The sequence below is a fragment of the Arachis duranensis genome, chromosome 10 (assembly GCF_000817695.3).
Source record: "Arachis duranensis cultivar V14167 chromosome 10, aradu.V14167.gnm2.J7QH, whole genome shotgun sequence".
In the NCBI taxonomy this organism is placed as follows: domain Eukaryota; kingdom Viridiplantae; phylum Streptophyta; class Magnoliopsida; order Fabales; family Fabaceae; genus Arachis; species Arachis duranensis.
The window spans coordinates 10,151,093-10,171,335 of record NC_029781.3 but is presented as its reverse complement, the minus strand read 5'-3'; the positions used below and the strand labels follow the sequence as shown (position 1 = coordinate 10,171,335).

Below are 20,243 nucleotides of genomic sequence, written 5' to 3'. Positions count from 1 at the left end.
ATTGATGTCACTTGCTTTTGTGTTGCTCCCCCTTTCCTTTTCAAGAGTAGCCCCCTAGATTTATGCTCTTCTTTTCGTCCCTATTTACATTATTCTTATAGAGAGCACAATACAGAGCTATACACAATTCAACTTAACTAAGAGATATTACATAACTAGCAACACATATCCATCCCAATATTGAACACATCATGTTAGCAACAAAACATAGCATCAAGTTTAACCAATGCATGATAAAGCAACAAAACTTGTAAGGTAAGGTTAAATTAACCTTATCACAGCCTTATCAAGCTTTCTCAGCAGCAAGTGTCAGATTTATTTTTCAAGAAAATGACCACAACAATAGCAATTAGAATGCATAATAAAATTCAGCAGCATTCAGAATACACAAAAAATAGTAGCAGTAATCAAAATTCATGCTACTCATGCTATTACTCCCCTTTTGTCATCAAGGGAGGAAAATAGGCAAGCTTAAGTAAAAAATCTGCACCTTTAAGCCTGCAAGAAAGTGTTAGTGCACAATGTAAATTACCAAAATAATTTAAAGTAAGTGCAGCAGTAATTAACGTATTACAGTCATTCGAAAAGACAAAAAATAGTTTAAAAGCAACAAGAGAAATAGTTTTCATGAGACACAAGTGAGCAGACAGCAGCAGCTTCATGAGACAAATCTAGGCATCTGAACCATTCTCCTCTGAATCAGCTTCCTCTTCAGCATCAGTGGCAGTATCCTCATCTTGTTGAAGATTATCAATGAACTTCATGAAGACAACCACTCTATCTCTTGATTTTCGAAGGAAATTCTCATGCTTACTTGCTAGCTTCCTTTGTTTCTTACTCTTGGCAATCATATGATTGGATTGGGAGATAAACTTCTGGATTACATCCTTGACAATATTAAACAGAGCAGATTTTTGTCCAGTGGAAATCGAAGTGCCCTCGGTGGAAGGAGGAGGAGATTCCTCAGGAATGAACTCATCATCTTCATCATTTAGCACAACCCTTTCAGTACGAGTAGGTCTCTTATGCTGTTTCACTGAACCACCTCCCTTTAGGTAAGAGTGTCTATTCTCATATGACTCATTAGACAAATCAACACCAAAATATTCAAAAATGCAAGTTAAGAACATGCCATAATGAAGAGCTTTATCTTTTTCACTTCTAACAGAATCAAACATGTATCTTACCATTAGGTAAGCAAAAGAGATTTTTGTTTTAGTGAGAAGGGGATATAAAACAAGAGTGTCGGTATATGAAACCCTTTGATATGAACCACTTTGAGGGAGTATGATATGATTTACAATACGGTGCAACTGAGCACATTCATAACCCAGGGCTTTATGAGTGGGAGTGATGCCATCAATCAGAGAAACATGTTCACAAATATGAGCCAAGGCATCACTGTAAGAGATACCAACTCCTTCATCCCACTTAACAGAAGTATAGGCACAAGGCCCAACATCAGTATACTTCAATGAATCACTGATTGTTTCATCATTTAAAACAATGTATCAACCCTTAACATAAGAGTAAACACTTCTCTCATGATATGTCATGTTAGCATAAAACTCTTTGACCAAAAGTGGGTAAACAAGCTTTTTTGATGTTAAAGAGATAATTCCAGTCTAAAAATTCTAAATTTTCAACAAAAAGAAAACTTTTCTTTTTCAGGTTTGGCAAATCAGCAAGAAAAGAGGGACACAAGGGACGACACTTAATAACCCTTCATAAAAATCATTGTTCATGGCAGACTTGAATCTTTAAGGGTTATAGTTTGAGTGGGAAGTCAAGAAATGAGATTTGTGGTCAAAAGGGCCAATGTCTGGTTCTTTAACAGATTTGAGAGGGAGTTGAGGTTTACCTTTTTGAGGACGCAAGGGAACGGACCTTGTCTTAGGTTGAGAGGGCTCAGAGGTAGGTTCAGTAGCAGCTGGGCATTTCCCCTTCGATGAACCAGGTTTGGATGGAGGTTCCTTCGGTGGTGGCGTCTGTTTGGCTAAAGGTGGAACCCTTGATGGGTTTTTGGTGCGAGCCACTGGATCCGAACGTGGAGGAGAGGTTGGAGGAGAAGAAGAAGTTGTGAAGGTTCGGTCCTGAGAACGAGTTGAGGGTTTCTGTTTTGCAGGAAGCTTGTATATCTTTCTCGTGGTGGCTTTTGACAGACAGTTTTCTTCTTCATTTAGTTGGTTTCTGGTTTTTGAAGGAAGAGATACAGTAAAGGTAATGGGGAGAAACTGAAGGGTTGAAGGAGTAATGGAGGGAGAAGAAGAAGTATAGGTAATCGTGCCCCAATAGAATTTTTTTTAAAAAACATGCAACTGCATCATCTCTGATTTGACTATGAAAAGACTTGACATCATAAAAGAAAGATTTGATTTTATTTAAAACTAAAACAGAAAGTAATTTCAAATTTGAAATCTTTTGACCAAAAAGAAAACAAAAAAAGGAATAAAACAAAACACACAAGACAGATTAAAAAAAAAACTAAATGGATCATGTAACACTCATATTGGGCCCAGAGGTGGTTTGGTTTAATGAAACATGTTGGACCACCCAGATTCTGATTTTTGAGGTTGGCCCAGATGACTCTGCACGTGCAACAAGGCCTGAGAACGCTGATTTGGGAGAAAGTTCTTCACTTGCCCAGAATTGTCTCATACATGTTTATGAGACAAAAACTTCAACAAAGACATAAGCAATTTTCAAACAATGAATCATGGCTTAAAATCCCTAGACTAGTCCTAAACATGAAAAATCTGTCCTCAGCTAGTGCTCTAGTGAAAATATCAGCTAATTGCTCCTCTGATTTAACAAATTGAATGATAATATCCCCCTTTTGAACATGTTCTCTAATTGAGTGAAATTTCACTTCAATATGTTTAGTCCTAGAGTGCAAAACTGGGTTTTTAAAAATATTGATGGCACTCATATTATCACAGAATAAGGGAATATTTTTAGCATTTAACTTATAATCAGCAAGTTGTGTTTTTAACCACATGAGCTGGGAACAATAAGAAGAAGCAGCTATATACTCAGCCTCTACAGTGGATAAAGCCACTGTTGGCTGCTTCTTACTAGACCAAACATTCAGGGACTTTCCAAGAAAACAACATAAGCCTGATGTGCTTCTTCTATCGACTCTATCACCGGCAAAATCTGCATCACAATAACCAACTGCAGAAAAATCATCAATCTTAGGATACCAAAGACCAAAATTGGATGTGCCATGAACATATCTGATGATCCTCTTAACTGCAGAAAGATGGGACTCTTTTGGTTTAGATTGGAATCTTGAACACATTCCAACACTTTGCACAATATCGAGTCTAGAGGAAGTTAAGTACATAAGAGAGCCAATCATTCCTCTATAACTAGTCTCATCTACATCTTTCTCAGTTTCTCCCTTGTCTAATTTTGAATTAGGGTGCATGGGAGTTCCCATAGGTTTGGCATTTTCCATACCAAATTCCTTAACTAGTTCTTTGGCATACTTCTCTTGATGAATGAAAGTACCATTTTCAGTTTGTTTAATTTGTAGCCCAAGAAAAAAAATTAAGTTCACCCATCATACTCATGTCAAATTCACTTGTTATGAGATTTCCAAATTCAGTATAAAGAGATTCATTGGCTGATCCAAAAATAATGTCATCAACATATATTTGGACTAGAATGAATGAATCATTAGAATTTTTTATAAAGAGAGTAGTGTCTGTGGTGCCTCTTTGGAAACTATTTTTCAAAAGAAAAGTACTAAGTCTCTCATACCAAGCTCTAAGAGCTTTTCTCAAACCATAGAGAGCTTTTGATAATTTGAAAATATGGTTGGAAAATTCTTTATTTTTAAAACCTGGTGGCTGCTCCACATACACTTCCCTATCTATCACACTATTTAAGAATGCACATTTCACATCCATTTGATATAATTTAAAACCACAAAACGCAGCATAAGCTAAAAGGAGTCTTATGGCTTCCATTCGGGCAACATGGGCAAAAGATTCATCAAAGTCTATTCCTTCTTCTTGGTCATATCCTTGTGCCACTAGCCTTGCCTTGTTTCTTGCAACGCTACCATCCTCTCCTAACTTGTTCCGAAAAATCCACTTGGTGCCAGTCACTTTCTTTCCATTCGGCCTTGGAACCTATGTCCAAACTTGGTTCTTCTCAAACTCATAATGCTCATCTTTCGTTGCCTTTACCCAAGAAGGGTCATCAAGGACTTCCTTGACATTTTGAGACTCCATTTGAGAGAGAAGGGATCGGAAATGTTAGTTCCTTCATTTGCCTTTCTAGTTGAAGACCGAGTTTTAACTCCATGAGAGACATCCCCCAATAACAAATTCCTCAGGATAATTCTTCAAGAATCTCCATTTACGAGGTCTAGTAAACTTGGAGGCAGATTCAGTCATCAAGGGATTCTGGGTACTACTGGTTTAAGGAATTCCTTTAGATTCATGAGACAAAATGGAATTGTCTCTTAAATTTTCAGCCACTGCAGTTTCTGGTTCAGCTTTTTCAGAATTTTCATTTTCATGATTTTGTGTAGTTTCATCATCCTTTTGAGCTTGATTTCCTGCATCACAGTCTTCGAAAATACTTTGCACCAAGTTAGAATCACAAAATGTAACATGTATGGACTCCTCAATAATCCTAGCATTTTGATGATAAACTCTATATGCTTTACTGGTTGGGAAATATCCTACAAATAAGCACTCATATGCCTTTGGATCAAATTTTCCCAAATTGTCTTTGTTATTTAGAACAAAATATTTACATCCAAAGATATGCAAGTAGTCCAAGTTTGGTGGGTAACCTTTCCAAAGTTCATAAGGGGTTTTCTTCAAAAATTTTCTTATGATAGTTCTATTCAAAATGTGGCAAGCTGTGTTAACCGCTTCAGCCCAAAGGAATTTCGAAACATTGCTCTCATAAAGCATAGCTCTTGTCATTTCTTGAATGCTTTTATTTCTTCTTTCTACAACACCATTTTATTGTGGTGTCCTTGGACAAGAGAAGTTGTGAGATATTCCAAATTCCTCACAAAAGGATTCAAATAAATGGTTTTCAAATTCGGTTCCATGGTCACTTCTTATAGAAGCGATCTTTAAATCCTTTTCATTTTGAATTTCCTTGCAAAAGATTTCAAAGGCGGAAAAGGCTTCATTTTTTTGCAATAAATAAAATCCAACCAGACCTAGAATAGTCATCCACAATCACTAAACCATAATGTTTACCTCCTAGACTTTGAGTTCTTGTTGGACCAAACAAATCAATATGTAGCAATTCAAGTGGTCTTTTAGTAGAGATGTCTTCCTTTGATTTAAATGAACTTTTTGTTTGTTTTTTCATTTGGCAAGCATCACAAGTGATGTCTTTGTCAAACCTTATCAAAGGAAGACCTCTTACTAACCCTTTCTTTACAAGTTTGTTTATTTGAAACATACTTGCATGGCCCAATCTCTTGTGCCATAGCCACTTTTCAGATTCTTTATAATAAAAACAAGCTACATTTTGATCCTTTAGTTCATCAAGGGTAAGTCCATACACATTATTACAACACTTGGCAACAAAAAGCACTTCATTGGTCTTTTCATTTACAACACAGCATTCAAGTCTTTTGAAAGTCACTAATATCCTAAATCACACAGCTGACTTATACTCAAAAGATTGTGCTTCAAGCCACTTACCAAAAAGACATCATCTCCAACAGTAAAGTGATTATTACCTACTTTTCTAACAGTAACTATTTTACCTTTTCCATCATCTCCAAAGGTCACAAAACCTCCATCATACTTGTTTAGTTTGATGAAGTAAGTTAACCTTCCAGTCATGTGCCTTGAGCATCCATTATCCAAGTACCACATATCCCTTTTGTTCTTGGATGCTAGGAAAATCTGCATTAAAAAACTTTAAGTAACCTTAGGTATCCAAATTAATTTGGATCCTTTGAAGTTAATCCATCTTGGTTGCCCAAGTGCATTGAAATCACAAAAAATATTGTAAATTTGGTTTCCCACAATTCTCTTTTCAATGAAACATTGTGAATGTGAGTGACCAAATTTCTTGCAATTAAAACAGTAATTTTCTGATGCATATTGCTGAAATTGAGGTGATTTATTATGCTGGAAATGATTAGGGGGCCAAAATTTTCTGGTTTTTGGAAGAGGTGCATTTCTTTTAACAAACTGATTTTTGTTATAATTGTTCCTCTTTGCAAAAGCCTTTGCACCAGAATTTTTGAAAACTTTTGGACTTTTCGAATATGAGGTTTTGTTGTAAAATGGTGACTTTTTGAAAGCAACCTCATTATTCGAAATGTATCCCAAACCTGACCTATTTGAAGTAGGTTCGGTTCTTGGTGAAGGCTCAGTTTCACTGGTGTAAACTTCATCAAATTTCTCCTCAAGTGTGAGAACATATCCAATACCAGATTTGTTGGATGTGGATTTAGTATTTGATGAAGAAGGCACAAATTTCATAGAGGAATCATTAAAAACTGCACTTTCCTTGGTTACATAACCTAAACTAGATTTTTTAAACAATGGTTTTTGACTTGCAAGCAATTTATCCAAGTTACTAGAACTTTGAGCAAATTTTGCTAAGTCTCTATTCATCCTTTTAATCATTTTATTTAATCTTTCATTTTTAGAAATTAACTCTTGAGAAGGATCCACAATGTGCTTTCCTTTTAATTTTTCAAGTTCAAATTTTAGAAATCTATTTTCTTCAATGATATCAAAAGCACATTCAGTTTCCTTCACCTTTTCTCTTAAAAAATCATTTTCAGCTTTTAACACATCTTTTTCAGATTTGCATTTATTATACTTATCCAACAGTTTTGAGGTGTTTAGTATAAGATCATCAATTATAACATGTAAATCATCTATAGACAAGTCATAGTAATTTACTTCATCAAGATGATTGTTACCAGCCATAAAGCAGATTTTATTTTCACCTTCATAATCTTCTTCCTCATTTGAGTCATTCTCAAGATTCTCCCAAGCTGCCATGAGCACTCTTTTCTTTTCTTTCTTCCTTTGTCCTCCTTCTTGAGCTTCAGACAGTTTAGCTTGTAATGTCCAGCCTCCTTGTAATGATGACAAGTCACCATGCTCAAGTCCATCTTGTGTCCCTTTGAGCTTGAACCCTTGTACTTGCCCTTGTTCTTCATCATCCTTCTAAATTTCATAACAAAAAATATAAGCTCATTATCTGAAATACCATCACTAGACTCACTCTCTTTTGATTCTATTTTTGATTTGAGGGCTGCTCCTTTTTTCTTTGAGTCCGGGTTTGTGTGTGATTTCATAGGCAAGGAGTTTTCCTGTTAGCTCATCATAGGTTATAGGGCTTAGGTTATTGCTCTCGGTTAGGACAGTAGTAGTGGTTTCCCATTCTTTTGTGAGGCTTCTAAAGAGTTTTCTCACTAGGATTTGTTTTGAGTAGTTTGCACCCATAGCATTAAGGTTGTTGATTATGATTGAGAATCTCTCAAGCACTTCATCAATGCTTTCTCCATCCTTTGTATTAAACATCTCGTACTCTTTTCGCAGCATATCAATTCTCGTTTCTTTGACCTGTTTAGTGCCTTCGTGTGTAACCTGGAGTTTTTTCTAGATTTCTTTGGCTGTCTTGCATCTAGACACTTTTCGATACTCTTCAAAGCTGATAGCACAGTGAAAAAGGTAAATGGCTTTAGCATTCAGCTCCATTTTCTTCTTGTCGTCCTCATTCCATTCAGCTTCTTCTTTTGGAGTCACCACTCCATCAACACTTATTTTTGTTGGAATCTTGGGACCGCTTACAACAATCTTTCATATGTTGTAGTCAATGGATTGGATGAAGATTCTCATCCTCTCTTTCCAGTAGGCATAGTTCTTCCCGTTGAAGAAGGGTGGCCTGTTGTTTGACTAACCTTCAGTTAGAATATAGGCAACTGTGGTTGTGCCTAAGTTGTTTGCCATTGGACCTTTGCTCCAAGCGGTGAAGCTTGATTCTTGAGACCTTGGCTCTAGATACCAATTGAAGGTTGTAGAAGGCTTAGACAAAGGGGGTTAAATCTATGACCTTCTTTTATGTTACTGAAATAACCCTTTAAAACAAACTTTCAATTCTGATTCTGTTTGAACTCAGCAGCGAAAAATTTATGAGACAATTTATTTTTGCCTCATGAATATCAAAAAACAGAATAGAGTAGAGAAGAGAGAAGCTGACACCATCATGTATCCTAGTTCAGTTGCCTTCTGCAATGCAATCTACATCCAGTCTCCACCACAACAATGGTGGAATTTCCACTATAATTAAAGTATTACATACACCAATTCCACAGAATTGACACAATCCTTTCACTCTCAAGTTCTAACCTAACTTGACTTGATTATGCTAATATCTAACTATTTACTCTTAGTGCTAACCCAACTAAGAAAGGGTACCTCACAAGTACAATATACAAGACACAGACTTAACCTAAAGAAACATGAAATAACTCTAGGCTTTTCACTCATGTGTATCTCTTTGCCTTTTTCCACTCATAGGCTCTTTCAATGACTTTCTCATTCAGCCTTTTTACCTCAAGAAATTACAGAAAGATAAACATTAAAAAGAGAATTACAATCTGTAAAACATGAAGGAGATTGATGCTTCAACAACCTCTTTGCTATGTGATAAACCAGATTTGCTAGTCTCTGATTCAGTTCTTCATTCTGGCAGAATTCTTCTTTGACTAGGAAGCACTGTCCAAGTGGATGAAATTCTTCAGAGAGCTCTTCTCAGAACATACACCTCAAGAACACTGGTTATCTCTCCTTGGCTTCTGAATGGTGAACCCACTTCTTTTTTATCTCCTTGCATGTTGCTGAGTTGTTCTCTCCTAAGTCAACTCTCGAGCTTTGTGCTTCACCAACCCACTATCTCACTTATTCCCATTAATCCTCAAGATAGAAACTTTGGTTCTGGCCTTCTCTTATTGACCAAAAGCCACAGAACAACAGAAACAGATATCTTTAATGGTAAACCCATATCTTTGCCATTGAAAAATAACTTGGTCCCCAAGACACACTTGTGACCGTAGATGCACAGCAGTGAAGAACAGAAATCATCTTTCCCATGTATCCCATTTTGGACTGGCAGAGAGTTGGGAAGAAGGAGAAGAAAGCAATATGTATACAATAGAAAATGTGTTGCCTTTAACCTTTGCCTTAGCTTGATTTTGTTTGATTTTTGCTGATTTGACCTCAACCTTTCTTGCCTAACCTTCTCTTTCTTTCTTCTTTTGTGAATAGTTTAGGAACTAAGCACTCTCTCACTTTTCTGATTTCTGACCAAGAGAAAAAAAGTGAACATTGATTTTGGTGAAAGCAAATTGGAGGGATTTGCTTGCCAATGGGCTTGGATCGGATATCCATCAAGTAACCCATTTGATTTCTTTGGCTCAGCTGGTTTCATTGCTTTGAATTATTTTGGGCTTCCTTTGTTTGTATAGCCCACCAGTGGATTTCACTTGTTTTATATTGGGCTGCTACAATAATAATATTTAGCCTGCAACAATTAATCATAAATAATCAAAACTAATTATTTAACTTGCCCAATAGAATAATGTTTATCATCATTAATTAATTTAGTTAATTTCTTAACTCAACAAGCATTGATTGGCTTTTGTTTCCTTAGTTATTTCTCAACAGGTTTCATGTGTTAAGATTTTTGTGACTGTATGTTTTTAGTGATGAAATTGTGGATGTCTCTGGTTCAGTAAGCATTGCATTGCCTTATTATACTAAAAATTGTATGGTTCTTGCCTCTTATTTAGGTGTTTGATACCATTGAACGAACTAATGCTTGCATGTTACTGTTTTGATACGTTTGTTTACAACGCAATGGTTTTTACGTAGATGTTGCTTCTGAACGGCATTAGAATATTTTTTTTTTCATTGCGAATTGGATGGTTCTAAATATGTTTCTGAGTTTTCATGTCTTAAGTATTTGCGATTGTGTGTACTTAATTGAGAAGTGATTGGCTTTTGTTTCCTTAGATATTTCTCAACAGGTTTCAGGTGTTAAGAATTTTGTGATTGTTTGTTTTTAGCGATGAAATTGTGGATGTCTCTGGTTCATTAAGCAATGCATTGCCTAATTATACTAAAAACTCTATGGTTCTTGCCTCTTATTCTAGGTGTTTGATGCCATTGAACGAACTAATGCTTGCATGTTACTATTTTGATACATTTGTTTACAACGCAGTGGTTTTTCCACGTCTATATTGATCATTATTGGTGGCTGTATGCCTTTGAGGTTCCTCAAAAATGGTTGTGGGTACGGGATAGTATGTATTCTAAAGCGCATAATGATGAAAATGGATTAAAATTTTATATTGGATTAGGTGTGAAGGCTGCAAACAAGGCTTGCTGCTGTTGAAAGCATGACTCAAGATGTCATTCGAGACCCTCTAGGTGTCAAACTGGACATTACCAACTATGCTGTAAGTTTCAGCTTCTTTCTCAAATTGTGGGATTTCCTGGATGCAATTCCTGATTGTGTTGCAATTTTGCTTGTGATATGTTTTAGGATTTGATAGATCAAAATCAAATTGTAAAATGGTTAGAAGATGCTCATCATCAAAGAGAAGAATATTCTGCAAAGGTACCTAGTGCTGAGATTATGACCCAACTATTTTTCACCCTTCAGTCACCTGTTTATCTTAGTTTTCACAATTTGTCATTAGGAAAAAGAGAACCTCAACCTGAGGCTGAATGATCTCCTTGAAGAAAGAGAAAGGTTAGTACATTTGGAAAATCATCTGTCAGCAAAGTTATTTTCCTGTATATTTGTAGAATCTATTAGTTTTCTGTTTTTGTAGTATTACTGCTGTTTCCTATCAATCTATCATATAACTTATATCCTTAATGTTTACTTATCAACCAGGCATAGGAACTTCTTATTTTGTAAAATTCCATATAAATGGTGGCATGCTACTCTCGCTTAATGTTTACTGAAACACACCACATTTAGGGTTTAGGGTGTGCAACTAGCGTATTGCATTTTTTCGAATCTGAATGACTAAAATAGTACAATTAGGATCTGAGGAAATATGTCAGTGCAAGTCAGCAATTTCAGAGACAACTTTAGAGGTTAACTCTAATTTATAAACTTAAAGTTGCACCAAATTTGTTTTTCAATTTTCTTACTACTTTTTTATGGGGGAGAGTACATAATTTTCTTACTGCTAAATTTGTCACCCAGCTGCATATCGGAACTCAAAACTAAAGACGAAGATGTAATTGCTGCTCAAATTGCAGTGCAGCAACTTCAAGAGCGAGATCAGTTGCTTTCTGCACAGAATGAAATGTTGAAGGTATGACACAAGATGCAATTGTGAGCAACACACATCCACACTAGAATTACAAATTTGTTGTTCACCGTATTTACTGCCTCTTCTTGTAGACGAATAAGACCAACCTAATGAGGAAGATTGCAGAATTGGATGACATGCTCAAAAAACTTATTGGGAAACAAATCACCCAACATCTTTCTCAGTTGTTAAGGATTTAGGCATGCTTCTTAACCTTCAGTGCTTGGTACTTTTTACCCCTCTTCTTACTCATGTTCCTTTTATTTTGTGGTTTATAGGTACAGGGTAAGGGTGCTTTGGATTCCAGTAACAATGGACTCAATAGGAGGTTTTCACAAGCTGAACGACTTTCTCGAGTTAGTGAAGAACTTGCTTGGTATTGTAAATCAGCTGGCAGTGATTCACACGGGTATAAACTGGATTTCTCTTGTTTGAAGCTGCAGGATTTAACTTCAACTATACAGATGCCAGTCTGGTTTTTGAATTGATTCAACCAAAATTGAATCCTTCAATTTTGTACATTTATTTCCTTGTGTATTTGGTTGCATAAAAATGTGAGTGCATAGAACAATTGTAATATTGGCATTTGCAAACACTTCACAGCCAAATAGTGAGGGAAAAAGTCTGGAATTTTTTGAAAAGGTGCATTTTCACTTGCTTTGTATTTTGTATGCGTTCAATAAATTAGGACAACATTGTTGTCATTGTCTTGTGAACACTGGGAAGTTGTGAGAAGGGAAGAGGCTTGTAATTCAATTGATTCATAGTATATTTGTTGAATTCATGCACGCCGATGTATCATGTTTGAATATTTTTAATTAAACAGAATGTACAATGTGTTTTGGTTTCTGTAGCAAGTAAAACGAGGACAACACTCTTCATAAACATGCTTGTACTGCTTTATCTGGCATAGACTTCTGAAACCAGAATAGAAATCTATTCTTCAATATAACCCTTGTCACACTAGCAAAGCAACTTCTCAAAACTATGTTCATACTATTTAATTAAAAGACAGCTTTTGGAATCATAAAAATCAAGAAATTAATTGAGTTTAATTTTCATGCATTGATACTGTAAAATATGTGGTGCAATCATATCCAATCTTTTGGATCACTATTCACATGGTCAATGTAAAAAATAGTTACTTTTGTTAATTTACTATTATGTTATTAGATACATATGTAAAACTACTCTACACTAAGAGTGTTTCAACAAACTTCACAAACTTTGAAGAAACCATAATACAAACTAGAAATAAAAATTAGTTTTGTATTCAACATTGATATATGATGGATGCACAATTATATACTTTTGCATATATGCGATTAAATGTCTTTTATAATGGATCCAGAAAAAACAAAATGCATGTTCTATTAGTTGTTTCTTGATTGTAAAGTACAAACATAATGTGATTCTTCCTCGACAAAAGGGAAGAAAAAGAGTTTTACCAATGTGGCAATGTTGGATTATATGAATAAAATGTCCTATAATCAAGTGCACTACCCTTGAAACTGTTTGGTGAAGGTTTATAAATACATTGACACTCATTCGGGTGGTAAAAACTTGAACTCAATTAGGACAAATTACCCCTACAACAATACATCCAATAATTAAGATAATATTTTTAAAAATCATCTCCTCTTTTTTCCACCTTTCCCAGATTTGTTGGAAGCTCCTGCATTTGATGTTGACACAGCCGCCTCCTGCTTCTTTGTCCTTCCATGATGTTTGGGTACCATGTCTGCAACACGAAGCATTAGCTGTTTTCCTGCAAGAAAAATAACAACCAGTTTCAATAATTTGTCATGTATGTGCAACAAATGAGAAGTAACTATAAAAATGTTTTTCTCAACATTCTAATATGGACTCTAAACTTTAGCCTCGGTGAAGCAGCTCTCTCTCATCTATGGAAAAGGGAAAACTAATAGCAGTAACCTACCACATGGTAAAACCATGGAGCAGCATAAGAAAAATCTACCACGACCTCATGTCGTGGTTAATGTTATTTGGAATAAATTACTATCAACAACTAAGACCATCCAACATCAAGACATGATTCTCATCAACTCCAAAGCTAGCAACAAGTAAATACATCAAGATTCGAAAGTATTAGGATACTACCAATGCTACAAAGGGAAACGACATTTTACGAATTGAGTCTTGTCAAACTTTCAACTCTATAGTCACCAATAAACATGACCTAAAAATATGCCACCCTAATAAGCAACACCTGGGCTAGACTTTAATCTAATTGATTTAGGGGAATTTCATATTGAGGTTTGCAACCCAATCCATGACTATTTGTAGATAACAAAAGTCAAGGAACACTTGGATTGAACATTCAACAGTAAACAATTCAATTTTACAAGTGACAATATCATACACATCAAGAACTATCTAAGACACATGATTCAGCCAATACCCAACAGCTATTGATGTTAGAGAAAAACAATATCAGAGTACTACATTGATTTAACTTTACATAAACATAAAGTAAAATGGGTAGTCACAAAAATTTGATTACAAATCTATATTGAACAACTTACTGGATGAGATAGTGGGATTAAAAAGAGTGTCATCTTCCTTCTTTAGCAACACCCTCACTCTCCCTTTTTGCATGAAATCACGCGGGTAAGCCTTGTCAATCTGTGTTCATCAACAAAGTTATCATACATAAATAAAAATCTAATAGCAATAAATATTCATAAAACCCAAAAATTTTAAATTTTTTAAAGATACCTCAATTGCAAAAGGGAGTTTCAGATAGCTGCAGCAATCGCCAATTTCAGCACACGTGGGATTCTCGCAAGCTTTGCTGAGTCCAATTCGTCTTCCTTCTGCCATCGTCTTCTTCGAATTCATGTAAATAGGGTACAACACAATCCACCTCTTTATATTCGGCAATTCACCATCCACGTTCATTATCAAGGTTCTGAAAATCGGTCCAGTCATCAAACCGCATTAAGTCATTGATTCACTGGTCTAACCGATTCAACCATGGTTCAACCGGAATAATCGTTTTATAATAAAATAATAAATAAAATATAAATAAACACAATAAAACATAATTATAGTCTTAATATAAACCAAAGTTCTGAAAACTGGATCGGTCATCAAGCTGCTCTAGTCACTGTTTCACTGGTTCACTAGTTCAACCAGTCCAACCGTGGTTCAACTAGAAAAATTATTTATAGTAAAATAATAAATAAATTATAAATAAATATCCTAAAAAAGTCCAAACATCAAAATATTAACAATCAATCTTTAATCTCTGAAGAAATAATGTAGCATTTGTCAAAACTCAAATAAATAATGTAGCATTTGCCGAAACTTGAATAAATGAAGTCTCGAAGTATTAAAAGGGATAGCCAAGAAACTGATGAACTTCCCAGAAAATAAGAAGCAAACATCCAAGTACCATGATGTATATCATTTGATGACTAAGATTAAATTATTATTATTGCATAATGACATGATACTCATACTTTATATGGGAAAATAAGATAGAAACAAAGATAAAACTTTGTCACCATATCACCATATTTAAAAAACTCATATCCACCTTAAACTAAGACAAATGAAGTAGAGGCAATAAAATAAATTGGAGTTCAATTAATCACTGATGAATGACAATAATGAAGCTAGAGGCATAGTACCTAACAGACGAATTGAATGACTTAGAATTAAAAAATAATTAAATATTCATATATAAAAACAGCATCATAGAAAAGTTTATCTAAGTCAAATGCCGGCTTATTCACAACCAAAAAGAAAGCCTTCAAATAAGAAGAATTCGTACCACAAGGACAAACACAACAAAGAATTAAAACAAGTTAACATATAACACAAGAACAATTAACAAATTATAAGATCAGCACACTAAGAAAAAATTACACGAAATTATAGCAAATTACAACTTACAAGACAACAACACCAATTAAAATTTAAAATAAAGCAACACCAATAATCAAATCACAATAACACAATAAAAAGTTACACAAGAGCAACAAACTTTTTCAAAGATTAACAAGGATTATCAAAATTTCAGGCAGCATCAGTACTTTCTTTGATTGATCATGATTAAGGTGGTGGTTGTTGTTCTTGAAGCAATTCGGGTTATCTAAGAGTATGCTTTGAGAAAAGGGTACTTGAAGCTTTCTATGCTTCCTCACTCTTGCATGACCCAAACCATTGTGAAGCAAAAAAGCAACTTTCTTGAACCTTAATAACACAGCTTTCACCAGTTTCCACCATTAAATTCCTATTCTGAACTTGATCCCCTGGCTGAGATAAAATACTAAGAACTCTGACATCTTTCAACAACTAATCTATTAGTTTGTTCAACTTCCTTCATTCTTAACTAACTAACTTATCTAAGTTAATCAAAAACTCTCAAATCAAAAGCTAAACATGCCTTAATACTAGAAAAACATGAACATCTGAGTTATCAACACAGATACCATACATTCAGTCATAAGTGGCATACAAAAAGACCCAGATGTAAAGAATCCCATTTTTTTCAAAGGGAGCCACAAAAATAGGATTTTTCATGTTCAAGTCTCAATTCCATCAAAGGATGAAAAAGGGTAAATTTTTTTCTTTTTTGTTTATGTTTTCTATTGTTGGTAGAACAAACAAAGAGCCTGGGATCAGAACTAACTAATAGGAGTTAGAAGAAGTTGCAGCATATCCATATTTGCTTTAGAAAATAAATAAAAATAAAAAATTTAACCGAAATTCAACCGAGGGTCAACCAGTTTAGTTAAATATAAAATAAATTATTAAAAATTTAATATATAATTTTAAATATTTANTCATTAAAAATTTATTTTAAGTTGTTCCATCTCCACACCACAATTAGAATTGGTTTTAAACAAATTAACTCAGCAAAATACATAACACCACGATCAGAAGATTAACTCAGCAAAAAAAAATTAACCATCAAAAAGTTTAACAAAGTACTACCATCAACAGAGCCATTTAACAAACAGAACAGCATCAACAATAAGGACATGAAATCAATTATTATCATAATTTTTCATACAAAATTAATTAAAAAAAATAACAAAATAATCAGACACTCATTAATTGAATATTTCAGGTTCAGAATCATACAAACAAAGAAATTTAAAATCATAGAAATTAACAAAGAAAAAAATGAACCAAGTATACGGTGACGGAGGAGGAACGAAATCCGCGAAGGAGGAACCATACATATGGTGAAAGAGGAACGAAACCCGCGAGAGAGAAACCAAGCTGACGGCGAGGGAGGAAAGGCGAGACACAGACGAGGATCGAGCAAACTTACCAGCGAGGGAGGAATCAAACTGATCGGGCTTGAAGAGGAGACTATGTCGACGTAGAGAAGACGGCCACAAGCTTCGATCTGCAAGTCCAGAGGCGACGACGTAGAGGAGAAGAACTTCGATCTGACCCTCTGTCTGTCACTGCCGACGACAATGTGAGGAGAAGAGTTCGGCGACGGCGGGGCTGGGCGCCGGCTGCAGCTGCTGGTTGGGCATGAAGTCTTAGAGAGAGAGAGAGGGTATTCACAGTTAGTGGGTTAAGGACTTAAGTATTCTAGATTTCTTTTTTTTTTTTGGTCAAGTGGATTGGACAACCCCAATCCTAGGCATTACATCCATACACCTATGTATTACACACCCACACAACACACTCACACACACTATATGAGAGTACACTTAAATGATTCTATATTCCTCCATGAGGACTTGAACCCGGTGCAGTTCTATGGGAGGCACACAAAGTGACCATCCAACCCAAGCCTCGGCTGCGCTTAGTGTTATTGTTAAAATATAAAATTGTTACTGTCGAAATAAATAGAATGTAACAAAAATTGAAATTGGGCAGTACCGTTTTTGGTCAATAAATTGGGCTGTATCTTCAACAATGATCCACATGAAGTTGAACACTGAGTTATGGGCCTCGAACAGTAATTAGGCCCAAACTATTTTCTAAATAATAATTTAGAAAACAAATGGATAAAGAAGGAAACCACCGCAGCCACACCTACTCACACAGCCACCGCAGCCGTCGCCGTCGTTTGGAAGCTCGTTGGCCGTCTCCTCTGTTCGAGATCTCTCTCTCTGTGTGTCGCCGTTGTGTTTCTGTCACTGCCCTTCCTCGTCGCAGCCGGTGAGTACTCTGATAAATTGAGAACATTGAATATTGAGAATATTGAATGCTGTGTAGTTTGTTAAACACAGTCACTTTGCTGTTCATAATTTTGTTCACTTTTTTATTTATACTTGTTCATAAGCACTAATAATATTGAATGCTGTGTAATTTGTGAATTTTGTTCATAAAATTTCTGTTTGCTGTTCATAATTTTGCTCATATTTGTTCATAAACAATGATAATATTAAATGTTGTGTAGTTTGTTAATTTTGTTCATAAAATTTCTGTTTGCTGTTCATAATTTTATTCATAATTTTGTTCATATTTGTTCATAAGCACTGTGATAATTCTGTTGCTGAGTTAATTGACTTAATTCTATTCATAAATTTTTTGTTTGCTGAGTTAATTTGGTTTGCTGAGTAGTTTTGTAAGCACTGTGATGAAAGTTTGTAAGCTGAGTTAATTTTTTTTGCTAAACGCTGTGATAATTAATTAAATCGGTTGAATTCTGATTGAATTCCAGTCGAATCAGTGAGCCGTTAAACCAGTGACCTTATCGGTTTATTGACTGGTCCGGTTCTCGCAAACTTAGTGTAGAGGAGCTTCTTCACCTCAGAGCTTCTTCGATGGCGATGGTTTCTTCTCTCTCTGCGGCGCTACTTCCTCCTCTTTCTCTCTCTACCTCTTCCTCCTCGCTCTCTTCCAACCCAAAGTTTTCGGCTTTGTGCTTTCAATCTGGTAACACCTTCAAGCTCAGAACCCCTAAGCTGCTTCACTCATCAACTAGGGTTTATGCCGCGCCTGAAGTTTTGGATTCCGAGGAACCGCTAGACGTACCTCCAGAAACCCTTGGTGATGATGAATCTGAGGCCACCACCTTTCAGGTCTGTGCATATCGCATTTCTTCATTTTTTGTTCATTCGAATTCGGATAACTTGAGTTTTCTGGATGGTGAAAATGATAATTGGAAATTGTGCAATGTAATATAGTATATATCTATGTATGTTGTTTGATTTGTTTCTCAGAGTGCTTGGTCACTAGAATGAGATTGAATTCAACGTTGAATGAATGAACTTAGCGAATGAATGATCTTAGCTCTATGATTTTCCTTTAGTTTTGTGGATTCAATTATGGATTAGGACAAGGAGCCTAGATAGAAAATTTCTACCATTAGGTGGATATAATGTTCTAGGAAAGGATAGCTATGCATATGTTTAGGTTAAAATTTTATAGTTCAAGCTAAGAGACACACTTATCAAAGGCAAGTTTCTGTTGAGGGTTTAAGATTGGAATGTACAATGAACTTGTAAGTACTGATTTATAAATATAATCCTTTCCCACTAGATTGAGTTGTATACATGAATCAAACAATGTTATTTGGTCTTTGTAAATTCACAGTTTTTGGAACTGAATTTCCAAGAGTGTTAATAAGAAATCATATTCTGTGAAAAAAAGAAAATGATATCCGGCCTAGCTATGAATGAATGATATCCATTCATACTTCTCCTGAATCAATTTGGTGGTTTTGTTGATTTTGTTGTGTTGTTTTTTAAGGTTGGAGATTCAGACACTCGTACCACTTCCTCAATTAGCATTGGTGGTGATCCGGATACGGTATATTCATCAACTTTGTTATATCTTGTTCCCGATTGGTAACTGTTTTCCTTAATTCCTTATCAATTTCAGTTTATCTGAAATTTTCCCTCCATTTTCAGATGGCGCCTAAGCAGAAGATTAGAATCAAACTTAGGTCTTACTGGGTGCCCTTGATAGAGGATTCTTGCAAGCAGATACTAGATGCAGCAAGGAATACCAATGCAAAAACCATGGGTCCTGTACCATTGCCAACTAAGAAGAGAATTTATTGTGTTCTTAAATCGCCACATGTACATAAGGATGCTCGATTCCATTTTGAGATCAGAACACATCAGCGTCTCATTGATATTTTGTATCCTACAGCACAAACAATAGATTCTCTGATGCAGCTTGATCTTCCTGCTGGTGTGGATGTAGAGGTCAAGCTCTGAGCTATCGACATTTTACGGCATGTAAGGTGTGAATTTTTATTCTGTGTTTGTAATGTGATTGATCCACATGCAAATCAAGTGTAATTTATAATGAAGGAATCCTAGAATATTTTACTTTTTCAAGTTAGTAAAGCCTGTATTTACCTATATCTATTTATTTATATCATTATTTATTTCAACCCTATAGACTTAGTCCACAGAGTTGTAACATTTAAACATTTCAAATTGTAATGCTTGTAGAATGAATTACAACAATATTTTGGTTAAAATAATCTTTATAAAAAAGAGGTGCATTAATATGAATTTTGACCTTACATGGAGCATGTTTTTTAATCATTTCATATATAATTGTTTGTAAATTGGTACTTATCGCTAACTGAAGTTATAGTCATATACAATAATACTCTAAACAGGTAAAATTGATGAAAACAAGCAAGTATATTTCTTTCGTTATGTAGACTGGTCTAAAGATGATGAATTCATCGGTGAGATTTCATTACAAAAAAGTTAAGAATTGCAAAACACATACTTTTAATTTCTTTGCAATCCTTCACTAACCTTTAGTAAATGAATAAAATAACATGATAGTTCTTAAAAGAAGTTAATATAATTATGAGTTTACGAATACAAAAGAGGGCGAAAATTAAAACATATACAAGTTTGTAGCTACTTCTTCTTTATGTTGCTTGACCACAATTATTGCTGCTGCTTTTTTTTTTTTTTTTTTTGGTTTTTTT

At 35.0% G+C, this 20,243-nt stretch overlaps 3 protein-coding genes across 5 annotated transcripts; 2 read left to right on the top strand and 1 right to left on the bottom strand.

Annotated features, from left to right (window-relative positions):
* Positions 1-10,298: 10,298 nt before the first annotated feature.
* On the top strand, positions 10,299-12,076 carry LOC107469098 (kinesin-like protein KIN-12C). 2 transcript variants are annotated; one of them, XM_016088481.3, is made up of 6 exons: positions 10,299-10,471; positions 10,558-10,632; positions 10,715-10,767; positions 11,233-11,344; positions 11,434-11,541; positions 11,620-12,076. In XM_016088481.3, the coding sequence occupies exons 1-5, from the start codon at positions 10,412-10,414 to the stop codon at positions 11,539-11,541; spliced, it is 408 nt and encodes a 135-aa protein (XP_015943967.1). In that variant the 5' UTR covers positions 10,299-10,411; the 3' UTR covers positions 11,620-12,076. The 2 variants fall into 2 exon arrangements, with proteins under 2 accessions (XP_015943967.1, XP_052111873.1); XM_052255913.1 differs by having other exon boundaries at positions 11,434-12,076.
* Positions 12,077-12,693: 617 nt separating this feature from the next.
* LOC107469097 (signal recognition particle 19 kDa protein) lies at positions 12,694-16,911 on the bottom strand. 2 transcript variants are annotated; one of them, XM_052254998.1, is made up of 4 exons: positions 16,556-16,911; positions 14,081-14,273; positions 13,888-13,987; positions 12,694-13,109 (listed from the first exon to the last, which is right to left on the bottom strand). In XM_052254998.1, the coding sequence occupies exons 2-4, from the start codon at positions 14,261-14,263 to the stop codon at positions 12,973-12,975; spliced, it is 420 nt and encodes a 139-aa protein (XP_052110958.1). In that variant the 5' UTR covers positions 14,264-14,273; positions 16,556-16,911; the 3' UTR covers positions 12,694-12,972. The 2 variants fall into 2 exon arrangements, with proteins under 2 accessions (XP_052110958.1, XP_015943966.1); XM_016088480.3 differs by having other exon boundaries at positions 16,650-16,909.
* A 423-nt stretch (positions 16,912-17,334) lies between these two features.
* LOC107469096 (30S ribosomal protein S10, chloroplastic) lies at positions 17,335-19,778 on the top strand. Its single transcript, XM_016088476.3, has 4 exons — positions 17,335-17,497; positions 18,003-18,363; positions 19,034-19,093; positions 19,195-19,778. Exons 2-4 carry the CDS (start codon positions 18,106-18,108, stop codon positions 19,504-19,506), a joined length of 630 nt encoding a protein of 209 aa, XP_015943962.1. The 5' UTR covers positions 17,335-17,497; positions 18,003-18,105; the 3' UTR covers positions 19,507-19,778.
* The last annotated feature ends 465 nt before the right edge of the window (positions 19,779-20,243 follow it).